The sequence below is a fragment of the Gastrolobium bilobum genome, unplaced genomic scaffold, assembly GCF_033153095.1.
Source record: "Gastrolobium bilobum isolate Gb01-03AN ecotype WA unplaced genomic scaffold, APGP_CSIRO_Gbil_v1 utg28129, whole genome shotgun sequence".
Classification (NCBI taxonomy): Eukaryota; Viridiplantae; Streptophyta; class Magnoliopsida; order Fabales; family Fabaceae; genus Gastrolobium; species Gastrolobium bilobum.
The window spans coordinates 41,738-59,076 of NW_026896638.1; the positions used below are offsets into that span (position 1 = coordinate 41,738).

A 17,339-nucleotide genomic window follows, 5' to 3' on the forward strand; every position below is an offset into this window, starting at 1 on the left:
AAGAAGGGGTGCCACTCGTGGTCGTCCAGGGGGAGGACGACGAGGGAGGGCGTGACATGAAGGGCTGGGAAAACCAATTGGACACCAAATACGCCAACAAAATAACGCATTTCCATATCGATCCTTGGATTCACTCATCTCTGCGCACTCAAACGACACCGAATCAACATTCTTTTCTTTTCTAAAGTTGGTTCTCCTCGTTCTTTTCGCTTACCCCTCCCTCCCTCTCTCTCTCTCTCTCTCTCTTTCTCTCCCTCTCCCTTTGGGGGCAACAGTCAACACAACAAAAAAACAATAACAAACAAACTGTGTGTGACTCAAAATTATTATAACAATCAGGACATATTTTATTACAGGTCATACCTTGTTATTTTTAGAGTGTCTAGATTTTGAGCAATTTGAATGATTGGTACAACTAGGTTTGTTAATTAGAGTTCCATTATTAGCTTACCTTCCTGGACGCCGGATAAATTATATGACTTTATGTAGTTTGTATTAGCCTATTAGGTTAGCCGTTCAATTATCACCATTGTATTAAAAAAAAAAAAAAAAAAATGTATATCATTTTGAAGGATGTAAAGTTGTGTCATTTTAAGTGAGAGAAAGAGATAGATAAAGGATGAGAGAGGGTGGACAAAAAAATATAAAGGTGTGAGTCTCACCTCTTTTTGAGAGTGAAAGGATATAAGTTGTGTCATTCAAAAGGAGAAACATTTCTCCCAAAAAAAAATTTGATGTGACGTGACTTTAGTCACAAAACGGCCTTCAAAAACTACTAGTTTCTTTTTTGTGATTGACTGATGAAATGATATGCGCATGTAAGGCTGTAAAACTAGTTACTCACACCGTGAGGATTATTATTTGCAGTTTTGAGTGTGCAAGTTGTGTTTTATACGCAAATTAACTTGTTTAGCAGAATTATAATTGAGTTATATTTAAAAATGATTTTCGGTCATGGAAATAAGAAAAGGGAATTATGTGTGGGAAACTATATATATGATTTCTTCGTTGCGTGCTGCTTCTTTTTAATTTATTTGAACAACTTCCATAACGCAATTCTTCTTAGGTAAGGATTGCTGAAAACCGTAGCTAGAAAAATGCAATACCTGATCGAAGCCGGTAAACATTGAAATTTAATACAACCTTAAAAATATTAAGTTCCAAATAATGATAAATGATTTAAACATGTACACATCTACTTGAAATATGAAATGGCACTTACAAAATATGGGTTTTTATATTCATACAAAATATTGATTTTAAAAAATAGAAATATAAGTTGAAGTCGAAATAATATATCATTGCTCGCTCAGAGTTTCCAGAGTTTTTGGTGGGCTAGAAAGATCCGCTGTTCTTCAAATGGTTTGGGAAATGATAATTGATAATGTTTAGTGAGTTGAAAAGATATTTGCCATATTTGGGGAGAAAAGGTTCCTATTTATAGGGACTTAAAGTAGAAGCCTCAAAATTGTTGGCCGATGCACTACGTGGCTGGCCTAACCTTCTTTCTCTATGCTTATGGATATATGAGATTTGTGTAATTTAGTTTACAACTGTAAAAATAGGTCAGCCCGTTTGATTAGCTATTAGCTCATGTGGATTACGGTTAAAAATTACGCACCGTCAAATGAACCTCAATAATAGAGGCTCACATATGTCAAGGTCAGTCAGTAGGTCATTTAAAATTATAATTTCATAATTATTTTATCATATTCAATACATTAAAAAATATTTTAACAAATAAATATTTAACACTTTCTTAACATATTTTATACAAATTATAAATTTTTTATAATTTAATTTTTTCAATAAAATAATATCTATACACAAATATAAAAGTAAAAATGTAAACAAAATTTTAATGTCAGTGAAAATTTAGTTACTACATTTACTAAATTCATTATTAAAGGATCACATCAAATAAAGATTTTCTCATCATGAGTTATATGACATAATACAACAACTCTACTGGAAATCTAAAAGTAACGATGAAAAAATGATCTTAATACCAATATTGAATAATTGCTCTTAGTATGTTATATATTTGAAAGTAAAACTATTGATTTTATTCAACTACTATCGTTACAAAAAACTTTATATATGCTTTACCTACTCATTTTCCATTGGATCAAAATAGGGGCTCAAAAATTTCACCTAATTGAGCGCGTCTAGCATATTTTTTCACAGTAGTTGGATCACTATAACCAAGTAGAGATTAATAGGAATGTATAAACCAATGCTTCATGGATGCTTAGCGGGGGTCCTCGTACATGGTGAATAACCAAATTCCAATTGAAGTGAAATCCTTAAAGTGAATTCTCCCTAGATACACAATATACATGGCATTTTATTTCACAATTGATTCAATTTAGAGACTCGAGAAACAAAGAGAAGGTGTGTACGAACGAGATATCCAGCAACAAGAATAAGGAACAAAAATACCCAAATATTGGTTTTAACGTAAATGGATATAACCTGGGTGAAAATGATATTAAAGATGGGTAGGTAAAGTAAGTATGAAAAAATATATAGATAGCTTGGGGTGGAAGGGTGGATAAAAATTAACACAAATGGTTCTTGTGCTCAAGGAGGTTTACAATCTGGCTGTAGAGGGGTATTAAGAGATTGTAGAGGTGGCTGGTTAGTTGGTTTCTCAAAGAATTTGGGGTGTAGTTCTTCGGTTGCTGCTAAGATTTGGGGTTCCTATTTGGGTCTTCAAATAGCTTGGGAATGTAGTTACAGAAAGGTGTGGCTTGAAGGAGATTCCACAGTTGCAATTAACTTATTCTCCCAACAGAATACTGAGATGCATCCTTTACATGGACTGATTTTACGTATCAAAGAATTGTTGGGAAGAAGCTGGCAAGTTTATATTTCTCATACATACAAAGAAGTGAATGGGATAGTTGACTGGTTAGCTACGCATGCATATACTGCAAACTGGGAAATTCAGTTTTTTATCACTCCTCCTGTAGGTTGCAAAGATAGATTTCTTCAAGATTGTAGGGGGCAGCTTTCCCTCACTTAGTTTTAGTCTAGTTTATTTTCTCTATGTATTACAAAAAAAAAAAAATATATATATATATATATATAGAGGCAGGATCCTTTGACACCGGTATCAAATTTGAAACTTGACACCTCATCTGAGAGCCGTTAGATCAAAAAAGATCAACGACTCTGATTTGTAAGCATGTGACACCATTGATCTTTTTTTATCTAACGGCTCTCAGGTGAAGTGTCAAATTTCAAATTTGACACCGGTGTCAAAGGATCCTACCTCATATATATATATATATATATAGATAGATAGAATACCATATACCTTACATTATTTAGAAAATTTAAAATGTCAGTTGGGTTGGGTTGAATTATACGAGTTAAAAAAAGGCACAACAAATATCCAAAAAAAAAAAAAAAAGGGCACAACCATAACCCAACCCATTCTATATATGTTTGAAGTTTTTTAATCAAACCAACCCACTATTCATGGAATGGGTCGGATTAAAACTCGTGAAAACGCACACACACACTGGACGTGATCATAGACCTGAGGAAAACTAGTCTGATCAAAACACAACCCATGCCCCTTTTCCACCACTGCATGTGCCCTCTAACAAGTTGCAACAATTTTTTTTTTTAATTTATTGTCAAAAAAATTTATATAAGCAACAAAAAAAAAAGCATTGGATGAATTACATAGCTTAATACAGAAATAAAAATATAATTTAAAAAAAAATTAAATATTAGTATAATTTTATTAAATAAAAATTATTGCCTTTATTAAAACTAAGTTGTGCAGATAATTTTTTAGGTAGCATTATTTGTTCCATTTACAGGGTTGCCAGCATGGGCGAACAAGTTGTACAGCATGCAGACTTAAAGATGCAATCTGATTACTTTCATGTGATGGGAGACTTTCCTCTTACGCTTCTTTTTACAGAATCACGTTCATCTTATTTCTTGTGGTTGTGGGTTGCCTTTTGACCTTGTGTTGCATAACTGGAAACTTAAATCTAAACTTAGCTTTATGTGTGCATTCTTTCAAGATTATAGTGAGTTAACCAGATTAGTTGTAATGGATGAGTACGAGATATGAAGATAAGCACACAATCACAAATTCAAATCATAACTATGTCAATTACTTGACACCATATGAAAAATAAATATTTTTGTGAATTCATTTATTTTGATATGTATAACTTTGCCTTTAATTGGAGTATATATATATATATATATACATTGATTGATATACATTTACTAACCAATACATTTGTATAGTTATTTTTTTTTTATACACAGTGGACTTTAATTAGGTGACCCAAGAAATGAAATAAAAGATTCAGGTGCACGTAATACCAATAAGAAATTTGAATAGCTTTATACGCAAATTGAAGCTAAGTGTAGATAAATTTTGTTGATTTTGATTATAAATTGATCTCGATATCTCTTATCTCACCATTCTTTTTTTGTTATTTCGCAAATTTCAAGACGCAAATAGCATCACAAGATATTTGAATAAAATTATAGGTGACTCTGTTTTAGTGTTAAGAGTAAGAAGTTTCCAATTCTTTAAATCGATATTATTGAAGTCGACTCGGTTATTCACCCGATCGAGGTACTGGGTCACTGGATCACTGGTTCAATCAGTGGGTCACTGGTTCAATCAGTGGGTCACTGGTTCAATCGCATGAACCGGTAAGTATATGTAAATCTACAATTTATATTAAAAAAACTATAAATACACTTAAATTCTTGTAAAAAAATATATCAATTTCAAATATTTTAATATGAAAATAATAAACTACACATCATTATCCAACAAAAGATCAATCAAACATATAATATTTGTGATACTAGTGTTTCATGTTCAGTAAATAACATCTCTAACTATAAATCAAATCAAAATTCCCTGCATATTGCATAATCAAAATAATATTAGTGTTGTAGGTACATAATCTATGTAAGTTAATAAGCTACAAATCACTCAAATATTTCAAAAGAAAATAAATCATTTGTGTTTGAGAGTAAAAAAAAGAAGACATTAATTTATGAACATAAATTAGTTTTTTTTTGTTTATAGACCGGGCCGGGTCACCAGTTTTTACGAATACCAGCCGGGTCGCACCGAGTCACACCGGTTCTGTAACATGGTCGGTCCAATATGAAAATCGGACCGATTACGTGACGGTTCACTGGTTTTTGGGTCAACCCCGCCGGGTCGAACCGATTTTTATAACATTGCTTTGAACATAAAAGAATTTCTTCTAAAAAAAATGCTACTAATATTTACATTTTGACAAATAAAACCTCCTCCTTAAATTCTGCGAAATCATATTTAATAATTAAATTAAAATTAGCAAATGGATCTACTTATCATCAAAAAAGTTTAGAACTCTTACAACCAATTTAATTACCGTTGATTTCCATCAATTTAACGGTTATAATTTATTGAAAATTAATAACGTTTATTGTGTCACATTTATTAATTTTTAATAAATTATAATCGTTAAATTGATAAAAATAAACGGTGATTAAATTAATTGTAAAAGTTGTAAAAAAAATTTGGTGGATTAATAGGACTCCCCTTACAATTAATAGGAGACATGGGAACTACGTTCTGACCTTAGCCAACCATTCAAACAGTGAACGCTATTAAATTAGAAAGTTTTTCACCAAAAGTTTCGAAGTGGTAAATCTCTATTTTTTGTTTTCCCAAAAAGATTGGATGACATACGTTTTAGCTTTTGTTTTTTCTATTATTTATTATTATTATTTTCTAGGGAAAGGTTCTATTTGCGTCTTTGCAATTTAAAAGCAAGCAAAAGATTAGATAAAAGCATGGACCAGAATGAATATCAACTTGAAACTCTCATTTTTCCCATTTCTCAAAAACTTGAGTCTCTTTCCATAACGGTGCTACCAATATCAAACACTTATTAAAGACTTAGATTCTGAACTAAAGAAATCTAGCAGCAATTCAGAGACATTAGATATCTTGTGGCTAGGTCCATGGATGAGTTTCATAGTCCCAACTCACTACTAGTAGAGGATGAGTTTGAGTCAACGTTGCATTCAGCTCCATCATTTGCAATATACAACAACTCCTCTCATGGAGAGTTTGGAGATGATGACAACGACCCAGAAGAAGTTTTGAAGAGAACTGCTTTGATTGGACAGAGTTTGAAAGCTAAGGGCAATGAGGAGTTTAGCTTTGTGAGGAAGAGGATGGATTTGATCGAAGAAGGAGAGAAAGAGAAAGAGAATGAGAATGAGAATGAGAATGATTGGTCAACTGGGATTCAGAAGTTTAGTGTTGAGGAAGAAGATATTGAACCACCTAGTCCTCCCATGTATTTGGCAACAGGGCTTGGTGTTGGATCTGATAACCTTGCCAGTGATGATTTATTTACTCCCAACTTGCAAGAAAGTGAGGATCTTGAAGAGTATTACAAGAGGATGGTTGATGAGTATCCCTGCCACCCTTTGATTCTGAAAAAATATGCGCAGTTTTTACAAGTGAGTTGTCTATTTTATCTTTATGGATCTTGATTCTTCTTGTTAATTAATTGCTTCACATGGCAGTGTGATTTTGGACATGAAATTTCACTGATGAAACTGATTTTAATCATTTCAGTTTAGTCTGTGTGTGTTCTTCAATTCAAAAGGACATAAATTTTGATTCTCAAATGAATAGATGCAGGTCCTAGTTTTGGATTGATTCATGTGGGTAGTAGACTTTGGACCTTTTATTGATGTTGTAAACCCCACGATGCATAGTTACTTAAAAGAGTTTCACTCATAACTTGTTTGGGTATGCAGAACTCACTAACAAGTTATTTTAACCCGAGAATCTCATTGATCTCAAAACCTAGAGCAGAAAAATAGACAAAGTGGCATACTGCCAATAGTGATATAAGAATTAATGATCTTGCTAGGAGAACTAACTACAAGGTTGACAACTTATGAGACTCACTTTTATTTAATCATAATCTTTTAGTTTCATTTGGACAAGCTTGATGTTTGTTATAGTTCTTCTCAGATGCTGAGTTCTAATGTTTGACATCTACTGATAGGCTAATGGAGAACTTCAAGGGGCTGAGGAGTACTTTCTTCGTGCCACCCAAGCAGATCCTAATGATGGTGAAATCTTGATGCAGTATGCGAAGCTGGTGTGGGAGCAACATCATGACATTGATAGAACATTGATCTATTTTGAACGTGCAGCTCAAGCTGCTCCTCAAGACAGGTAACCACACTGTTAAACTGTCTGGCTCATTTAAAAGGAATCATGTTCTCTTTTTTTTATTTATTCAACGGTTCATCAATTACTTGACTAGTTCAATTCAAGTCGAAAAGGATCATATGATCAGCAAAACTCTCCCAACCAAGTTTTAACACAAATGTGTTCCCAGATACTCGAATTTGAGATCACGGGTTAAGCCGGAACAATCCCTTCCCAATTGATCCACATGCTTGGCAGTGAAACATGCTCTTTTTAAAACTGAAAATATCATCAATTAGTCCTGGTCTAAAATATGCTCTTCAACCTCATTGTAGCCAGCAAAAACTGCAAATTTCTCTTTTAAACTTACAAAATGTTGAGCTTTCCATGAGTAAAAGATAACAGCAAAGATATAACATATCCTTTTCAGCCATGTTCTTGCAGCATATGCTAGTTTTCTCTGGGAAACTGAAGATGATGAGAACGAAGGTGGAAAACATGAAACTCAGGTGCTTCTTTCTTTACCTTTGTTTTTTCTGTCTAGGAGCAGTTTTGTCTTCGAAATGACACACATTGGTTATTTAATACTCAACAGTTTATAACTGAGTGCAGAATGACATGATAAAACAAAAGACTGAACATGTGAAGCCCTCCAAAGAAGAAAGTGATGCTGTTCGTTCATTCTCAATCCTTGCAGCCGGACAAGAGATTGATGCAGCAAATCTTGCAACAGATAATTATAGTGAAGGCAGTAATGTTGCAGATTATTTTAAGAAGATGACTGATGAAAATCCTCACAATCCTTTGTTTCTGAAAAAGTATGCTCAGTTTCTGTTTCAGGTGAGGTCTTTTTTTTTTTTTTAATGCACACGCACACACACCCCATATCTTTTAGAATTCATGTTAGGCATGATTTTACATCAAGGCGAATTTCAATATTTTAAGCACACAATGTGAAGATGCTGCTAAATCTAAATTTTGATATGGACTAACACATGAAAGCTTCTTGAGCTGTCTTAATATTTTGACAGAAGAAAATCTTTTTACCTTTGTTTTTCTGTTCTTTTTTTTACTAAAGCAGTCTTTCTTTTTTTGGTTTTTTGGATGGAAAATTCTTACACAGAACACTCATTTCTGGCTTCAAATATGCCCCTGCCTCTTACAGTGGTGGCATTTATCAATAGTAGGCACAAACATCAATTGAGGCATAAACTATGGTTAGTTAGTTGAGCTTCTCTTGATTTAAAATGAAATATTCGACAATCACAGGGCTTGCACGAGCCCCTTCATATAAGTGGTAAATACCTTATAAAATCATGCATGTGTGATCATCATTATAGCATGAGGGTAAATTTGAGAATCCCCATGGTTATAGATTTGTTATTACTTAGTTTAGGGTTAGAGAATTTTGAGACCTATAAAACTGTATTCTCCTTACCCCTTATCCACCTTAAATGTACAGTCCAAGAGAGACCTTCAAGCAGCAGAGGATTACTACTCACGTGCAATCTTAGCTGATCCAAGTGATGGTGAAATGATGTCAGACTATGCTAAACTAGAGTGGGAACTTCATCATGATCTGGAAAAGACATTGTTTTTATTTGAGCAAGCAGTTCAAGCTGCCCCTGAGAATAGGTACAATTTTGAAGATACATCTTTAAGGATATATGAAATGTTTTGTTACTACACATGCCTATTAATGCTAAAACATGGAAGAGAAAAATTCATTAGTGACTAAGTCCATGTTAAGAGTAAATCCTACTTTGAAAGAATTGTTGAATCATCTATAACTAGTGTGCAGGGCACTATAGAAGTTAAATAATTAAGATGCAAGTGTTTAACACTTGTCTGCTTTCAGCAATGTTCTTGCAGCACATGCCTGCTTTCTTTGGGAAACAGAAGATGGGGAAAGCTGAAATTTAAAGGCAGAGCCATGTTCAAGAGATCTTCTGCTAGAAAATGCCGTGACTGTAGCAAATAAATGCTCATAGTCATAGGAGAGAATAAAGGAAACCATACACAATCAATACTAGGGAGCAACAAGATTAGCTCATCTAGAAATAAGGAAAACCATATTTCTTTTATTTATTGCTTCTTCTTTTTTGGCTGAAGTTTTTTGTGCTTCTGGAATAACATGTATCTAACTTTCAGTGACACAAAAATAACTTACGAAATGAATTATTCTTATGTTAAAAGCTTATGCAGTTCGAGAAATCCGTTTGCATAATTAGTGGTGCAGTCATTCAGAGCATGTCATGTCTAGTTAATGAAACTTTTTTTTTTTGGTAATCAGTTAATGAACTATGTGATTTTGGGAATTAATGAAAGGTGTTTTGTTAAAATTTATATAATAAATAAACAAACAAAAAGACCAAAACACCCTTCATCAAGAGTTATATATATATATATATATATATATATATATATATATATATATATATATATATATATATATATATATATATAGGGATAGGTTATTCTACCTATCATTTTTTCTGCCTACTTTTGTCTACTACTTTAAAACATCATTAGATCAGAATCTTAACTAATATTTATCTTTTTCTCTGTTCTTAAGATTCTGATCTAATGGTATTGGAGGGTGGTAGGCAAAGATAGGCAGAAAAAATGGTAGGTAAAATAACTTATTCTCTATATATATATATATATATATATATATATATACACACTACTCTGGTTTTACTACTATTTTAGTTGTTTCATGCATAAGTTTATTATTACATCTAATAAAGTAATTTAATATTAACTGAAACCATTTTTCACTACATTTATAACTTACAGAATCAAAATTAGAATATTCTAAAAATTATAGTATTATATAAAGATAGCATTTAAAAGATATTTTATTTTGGTGCAATTTTCTGTTTTTAATTAAGGAATTTATAATTGAGCATTACTAAATTTATCTAAATATACATTGAAACTGAAATAAGTAGTATTAAGAACTCTTAACATGAAGCCACCAGGATTGTGCTTCGTTAGGATTGGTATAATGGTGAAGTGTTTGGGTAGGTTGTATTAGATTATGGATTCATCTTTTTATCTAAAAAAAACTCCTAACATGAAATTAATTTGCCACATGCAGTGTCAACAATGGTTAATTCGATGTTATTCAAATACCAGTTTGATAGCATTGATTTTTATTGAAAGACGAATGCAACGTCTATCAAAATGAATATTTATTCCATAATAGAACCATTCACAATGGTTCCTGTGGTTTCCCTATCCACCAACATTATTACAATAGCTGAGAAAAACAATGGACCATAGCAATCACCAATCATGGCATAATGAAGTAGAACTACGAACGTAGTTCTATGATGTTCCCAAAACGGTCATTGTAGGAATATTAGTTTTGAATTATATGGATTAAACTGAATTAACTTAAAATTATAAGGACACAAAAATTCTTGTACCATTTCTATGAAAATAACTAGATTTCAATGATGAGTCAAACAATTCTCAAGTTTTTTAAATAAATTGCCAACTAAACATGAGATTCCTGAATAAACAAATGAAAGAAGCCCGTTAGACAAAAACAAAAATATAACATTCATTTAGAACATCTTAATTTAAGACATAAAAAAATATATCAATATTTGGTTTTTAATATCTATCGAAACTGACTATTTAGATCTGAAATATCTGGACTCAAAATTTGATTCTGTTGCTAAAATTTCATGTTGATTCAGCAGCATTGAGACCGCTTCTTGGCACTTGATGCCCCGAATATCCCCTCTCTAGGCGTGGACTTGGACTGGGTCTATAGAAACCATTTCCTTTGGGTTTGTTATATTCCCTTTCACCTCCATCTTGGCCATTTCCCCTGCCAAAGCTCCTTGAACCAAAACGCCCTCTTTGTGTCTCTGCTTGATAGCTAGTCCTGCCTCTACCCCTCCCTGTTGATAATAAAGTGAGTGAGAATAAGCATAACAAAACAAAGTAAAAAGTAAAAACAATAAGACTTCTGGGAAAACTAAAGGTTGTTGCCGGCAATCATCTCTCTTAACCAATGTGAACATCAATGAAACAACATAGCTTGCCAAATTGTGGTTGGACAAGGTTTCATTTTGAATAATTGATGAGACAAAATTAAATGAAGCGTGACGCGGGTCAAATCATAAGTCATAACTATAACATATCTTTGTCCATGTTACTTGGGGGACCCCAGCAAACAGTGAGGTGACACTGACATGGATTCTAATATGAAGTTACTATAGTCCATAGCAAACATAATGTGATCCTTATACATAAATTAGCATATAGTAGTTTAATTTGTAATTTCTCAGAAATGCTATTTCAGATTCTACTACCAGTCCCATTAAAAGAGAGAGAGAATAAAAAAAGACATACTTCCTCCTCGGGAAGGGATGTAACTGTTTGGTCTCCGCTCTTCTATGTATACTTGTCTTCCAGCTACCTCAACAGCTCCTGCCTGCGAACATGCAAAGCAATCATGAGTGTATACATCATATAAAATCACAAAATGGCCTCAGGGAAAATATGACTTGTAAGGTGAAACTCAAGGACAACAAGTTTCTACACCAAAGATCAGAAACAGCTTGAATCTGTTTCATCAATAATGCAAATCGAGAACTCATGATCATTGTGAGCAACTAGTATGTTCAACATAAGTTTTTGCATGAGAACAGGTATTATTACATCATAACTATTAATTCATAAGCAGTAGATATCATAAACTTATCATTTAAAATCAAATCCAAACCTTGACTGCATTATGAACACCAGTCATATCTTCAAATTCAACAAATGCGTAGCAAACTCCCACATCCTGGAGATTAGAGATAAACTTAGCTTTATAATGTGATATAAATGAACTAATACAGTTATTTTAAGATGCAACGACTTATACCTTGCGACTTCTTATGACAACACCATCAGGCCGGATCCTACCAAAATTCTTGAATTCCTCTTCAATTTCAGAAGCAGACACAGTAGATGACAAGTTCCGCACATAAACAGATTTGATTTCATCTGAAAGCATTTCCCAATCAAATCAAAATCTGCAATATTGACAAATGAATACATGATAAAAACTACATACAAGCAAATTACAGATTCTTTTAAACAAATTGGTTTATTGATAAAAGGAAGAGACGCAATGAGCCATCAAAATGTGCATCAACACCAAAGAGAAACTATCCATATAATAAAAATAAAAGAACTGAATTAATGAGTCTCGACAAGTACAGAGAGTAACCTTCATCTTCTGTTGTGGGAAACTCCTCCACTGCATCAGTTTCAAACCTTTCGAATGCATTAGTCAATGCAGTTGTTTGCTGACTATTATTCGGTGGAGTATGATCCCACTCCAAAGAGGACACATTCTTTTGAGATGTCTGAGAAGCTACAGATGGTGTAGATTGTCCTTTAGCAACCCGTAACTACCAAAAACAGTTTAATGGCACAGTCAGTTCCATAGCCATAACTGAATCTCAAAAGAAAACATTGTTTGGACATTAATCTATTAGTTAGATCACACATACGATTGAGGCATAAGTATGTTTTTGGGGCTCCTCAGGAGGTTCTTCAGCAGAAGTAGGTGCATTGTCTTGCACGGCATTCACAGTAGATTGAAGTGAACCATGAGACTCTTCAGCAACATCATCCTCTTGAATATGTTCAGAATCATGGACTCGCTGCATTTGTTGCTCTGAAAATCCATAATTGTCAACTAAACCATTTTCTTTGACCTTGTTCGTAGCAACAAACTCCCTTGCCTGTATATCTCCACGCAGCAGGTAGTTGGACACTGTAAAACCCGTAGCTCTCAGTTACTTAAAAGATAACAGTACAAAGAATCAATTATACTCCAGAATCAGCCACAGTGGTTATAAATCCTAAATTTCTCATTGGTAAAAACTATTGAAGTATTTTAAAAAAGATATGCTTTATGAAAACATTTATCAATAATAAATGCAGTTTGCATTTAAACCTCACTTTCAACTTTACACTAACTTTACACTAAAAACAAAAACACCACAATTGGCATTGCAATATTCATATGGACATAGTTGTCAAGATCCTGATTTAGATTGTAGTATCCAAGGATACTGCTATCTTTTCGCCAAAATATATCTGAATCGCAAGTAGGATCCATGAGGAACAGGATCGCATGGGATCCTAGAGGAAGATCCTAAAATCGGTGGGATCCCACCACTTCAATGATTCAAAAAATCCATACCCAAAATCATTTAACCCACAACCCCAAATCACTAACCCATGACCTGCATTCATTTAATCCCAAATTCTCCTTTCGTAAAACCTACCTGAAACGCTGCAACAGCCAACTCACTCTTCTCTAACGATTTTGGGATTTTGTTAGAATGTGATTTGAATTATTTGAATTTGGTAATGTTTTAGAATTTAACTCTATTTGGATTTGTTGTCTTTTATAATTACTATCTTTTATGAATGAAGTTGTGATTTAAATGTTATTTTATATGCATATATATCATTATTTTTATGATTAAAATTAAGAAGGTAGGATTTTACGATCCGTCCAGATCTCACGAGTTACAATCTTTTTATTCCCTTCCAATTTTAGGTAAGATCTTGATCTTGACAACCATGCATATGGATCTACGGTTAACACTTGTTAGCAACACTTTGATTTCAAGTCCTACAAATCTATATCTTCTCTTATCATCCAAATATGTCAAATGCTAAGTTTCAGTTAGTGAAAAGCAAGGATACAGTTGTCAATGTGATAAAGGCAGGTGACAATAGAAGACTGATGGTGATGTAAAAAGTACAACAATTGGTAATACATAGACTCCAAACATTGCCCCTGTATTAACAGCTACAAAGGCGTCAGTAGTGCCAGACACAATGAATGTGAAAACGATAAAAACAATAATATAAAGAAGGGTTTAATGTTCCTCCGATCACTAGAGATAACTTATCTTCTGAGACTCCAAAATGACATCATTTTGATGTTAGGAGAAAAGTATTTTTGTAATTCTAATGCATTCTAGGGCTATATTAGTTCTTATCATTGTAATTTTTTTTCTCTCAACCTCGAAAAAATGTCGTTTTGGAATTATCTCCGGTGATTGGAGAAACATTAAACCCTTATTGTATTATGTTTAGTCAGGAACCCAAGTATATAACATTCTCTGCGACTAGCAAGACACCAGCTAAAAAACACAGGACTAACAGTGTAACACAGATTCTAAACAAAAATCAGATCCCCCATCCACATAAAAGAACGGGGAGCACCCATGGCCATAGAGAGACACACAGTCTTGACATAACTTCTAAGAAAGTATATCAGTAGAAACTCTATCTTACTTTTTGTTTATCTTCTAATTAAATAACTACGAAGTGAAGCAATAATTATAAGATTCAAGCAAAAGAAACCCCCAGTCTGAAGCAGAAACTTACCTGGTTTATTAATTGTGTTAGAAGCATTCAATTTTGAATCAAGATTGCCCTGAGCTAAAAAGACCCCTTGGTGACGATGAACTGGCTCCTCTTCAACAAAGTGAAAAACATCATTGAGCACAAAAAAGCCTTTTTCTTGGGGTGCAAGGAAGAATGTCTGCATAAATTTCCTCCTCAAATTGTAGTCCTTAAGTTGCACAGATCCAGAAACCATCACAAGAACACCACCGCTCCAAGATTCCAGGGATTGTGCTGTCTTGATTTCGATTCCAGTAAAACTGAGTGACATGACAAGTGCATGGATTTGCTGCCCAGAGAGAAATTTCTTTAATTCTGGGGGGGAAATAAGAGCTTTACTATAATTACACAAACATAAAAAATAGAAGATAATGTCCAATCCCTTCAATCAAACAATTAATAAAGGAACTAGCAGACTGTAAGAAATCCAAAAACGGCACTGAGAACCCCTTATCATTTTATCTATGACAAATAAATATTTTAATAAAATGCCAAGAGGGCACCACTAAAAGACAAAGCCAGAAGATAGGAAAGTTGAAACTGTTCAATATATTCCAAATAATCAGAAACGTATATTATATCCAAAAGAAAAGGAAGAATATTAAAGACGGTTGCTGTTTAATGTCTTAAATCATCAAAACCCTGGTTTTTCAACGGCTAACAGATGAACAACCACAATTATGCTGGTATCAAAAACCAAATTTTGAATACAAGCAATCCTTTTATAATAATAATAATGTGAAAAGGGGAGGAATTACTAGCATTGCTGTAGCAGTGTCCCTAGCGTTGCCATCGATGCGTAGCATGGTACTGGCATCAGAGTAGAACTGGTACACCAACTCTGGCTTAGTCTCGAGTACATGGTAGTACTGCCCCACAAAGTAAGTTCCAACCTGAACAATAAACCACACCCACCCACCAACCAAAAACACATTTTTCAGCTTATAAGCTACGATGAGAAAGCAAATAGATTGTTTAAGGCATAAAAGAAAAGAAAAAGAACCTGAGCAGCAGTGAGGGGAATGGCAAAGGGCGTGGCCATTGTATAAAACCCTAAAAAGGAGTTGTGCTGTCTGTCTGTCTGTCCCCTCTCCAATCAAAACCTCACCTCAGATCCAAAATGCCCCCCCTTGAGATTCGCACCACAACCACAATCAGAGGGTGAGGTTTTAGAGAGAGGGGGATTTCGAGGAAAAAGATGTTGTTGTTTTTTGAAACTTTTTTTTTTATGTTTTTTAATAAAGAAGTTTGTGGCGTGTTGTGCTGAGGTTTTGTTTTGCCTGAGATTCTGTTGTTGATATCATATTGCTGGTGGAAGTAGCTTTAGCTTGGCTGTGCCTTAGTGCTTCTCCACAATCTCGCTCGTGCCCACAACACCACAAATCTTCTCACTCAACCAATTATAATTTTTTAAAGGACACAACTTATACAAATTCTAAAACGTGAAATCCATACCTTTATATTTTTTTTGTTCATTTTTTTTTCTTTTATTTATCTCTTTCTCTCACTTAAAATACACAATTTTTTACATCCTTGATACACCTTTTTTCCATAATTATAAACAATCACTTCTTTTTTTGGCACATAGATTAATACTTTTTGTGAAACTTTGACCGATAAATGTTTTGGAAGGAAAAATTCTCAAATTGATTATGCTGTATGAAAAAAATTATCATCATGATTTATATTTTTTATTTTCCTTTTTTGGCAACGCAACAAAAAAAAAAATTGGTTAGAAGGAAATTTGTAGGCTAAATTATAAATTAGCACCTTATACTTATACCTCATTTTAAAACAACACCCTCAACTTTTAATTGAAACAATTAACCTCCTCAAATTACATTATTAAATTAATAAGAAATATATAACTCTGATAACTAACGTGATGACCAAAAATGGTTCACTTTCGCACTGGAGTGATCAAAATCTCTTTTGCATTTCTCTTTGGACGAAGAAGAAGCTTCCTAGCTCTTCTTTTATTTTTTTTCTGGATTATTCCAAAGATAATTCTACTTCAACGTGCCGCTGGTTAATCCCCAAAGCCAGATGATTGTCGAACTGTGCGGGGTAAGACCCAACATTTATGTTGTTTCTACTTCAACAAGCATATCGTTACGATAAAAAAGGAGATTGGAGAAGATTATGAAAAAAAATAGTAGATAAGATTAAGTGTAATGCTATTTCAAATGTAACTAGGAGTATAAATGATAAGGATTATCCTTATCATAAGTTTAAATTTAAATTGTTATTGGATTCTTTGTATCACACTATATATTAGATGAATGAAACCTCCCTAAAAGATTAAGAAAAGAGGGAAGTTTTTTAGTGAGGATGCAGGTCACTTGATCTAATCTCCAAAATCACTGTGTCATGTGCGTGCTCTATTGTAAAAGAAGGTTTTGATTTAACCGTATATGGTTGGATTACCCAACTAACGGCTTTTACTAACTCATCGCGTACCTACAATGAGCACCGCTCATGAAATTCTATATCCAGTTAAGCAGTTCTTTAATCTATATACATAACATATAAAATAATCAATTAAAAACATAAACTCCATGTTTGCCACCCAGATATTCATTTTTCACACATATATGACTTACCATAAAGCACTTATACATGATATCTCAAGCATTGAATTCTTTTTCCTTAAACAATCTTACAACAAGCACAA

General features: G+C 33.4%; 2 protein-coding genes across 4 annotated transcripts; one reads left to right on the plus strand and one right to left on the minus strand.

Moving 5' to 3' along the window:
* Window positions 1-5,853: 5,853 nt before the first annotated feature.
* On the plus strand, window positions 5,854-9,401 carry LOC133301195 (uncharacterized). 2 transcript variants are annotated; one of them, XM_061500818.1, is made up of 7 exons: window positions 5,854-6,516; window positions 7,074-7,246; window positions 7,653-7,731; window positions 7,835-7,886; window positions 7,920-8,062; window positions 8,685-8,857; window positions 9,081-9,401. In XM_061500818.1, exons 1-7 carry the CDS (start codon window positions 6,010-6,012, stop codon window positions 9,136-9,138), a joined length of 1,185 nt encoding a protein of 394 aa, XP_061356802.1. In that variant the 5' UTR covers window positions 5,854-6,009; the 3' UTR covers window positions 9,139-9,401. The 2 variants fall into 2 exon arrangements, with proteins under 2 accessions (XP_061356802.1, XP_061356801.1); XM_061500817.1 differs by having other exon boundaries at window positions 7,835-8,062.
* A 1,327-nt stretch (window positions 9,402-10,728) lies between these two features.
* LOC133301191 (nuclear transport factor 2-like) lies at window positions 10,729-15,947 on the minus strand. 2 transcript variants are annotated; one of them, XM_061500812.1, is made up of 9 exons: window positions 15,669-15,947; window positions 15,424-15,558; window positions 14,648-14,954; window positions 12,748-13,013; window positions 12,462-12,645; window positions 12,114-12,235; window positions 11,967-12,032; window positions 11,594-11,675; window positions 10,729-11,139 (listed from the first exon to the last, which is right to left on the minus strand). In XM_061500812.1, the coding sequence occupies exons 1-9, from the start codon at window positions 15,705-15,707 to the stop codon at window positions 10,919-10,921; spliced, it is 1,422 nt and encodes a 473-aa protein (XP_061356796.1). In that variant the 5' UTR covers window positions 15,708-15,947; the 3' UTR covers window positions 10,729-10,918. The 2 variants fall into 2 exon arrangements, with proteins under 2 accessions (XP_061356796.1, XP_061356797.1); XM_061500813.1 differs by lacking the exon at window positions 15,669-15,947 and having other exon boundaries at window positions 14,648-14,980.
* Between the last annotated feature and the right edge of the window lie 1,392 nt (window positions 15,948-17,339).

Excerpts from the sequence above, each read along its gene's own strand:
- LOC133301195 (XM_061500817.1), top strand. The coding sequence starts at position 6,010 with ATGGATGAGTTTCATAGTCCCAACTCACTACTAGTAGAGGATGAGTTT. Across the intron at positions 7,247-7,652 it reads CAAGCTGCTCCTCAAGACAG|CCATGTTCTTGCAGCATATG; the intron begins GTAACCACACTG and ends TATCCTTTTCAG. Across the intron at positions 7,732-7,834 it reads GTGGAAAACATGAAACTCAG|AATGACATGATAAAACAAAA; the intron begins GTGCTTCTTTCT and ends AACTGAGTGCAG.
- LOC133301191 (XM_061500812.1), bottom strand. The coding sequence starts at position 15,707 with ATGGCCACGCCCTTTGCCATTCCCCTCACTGCTGCTCAG. Across the intron at positions 15,559-15,668 it reads TTCCCCTCACTGCTGCTCAG|GTTGGAACTTACTTTGTGGG; the intron begins GTTCTTTTTCTT and ends TTTATTGTTCAG. Across the intron at positions 12,646-12,747 it reads AACATACTTATGCCTCAATC|TTACGGGTTGCTAAAGGACA; the intron begins GTATGTGTGATC and ends TGTTTTTGGTAG.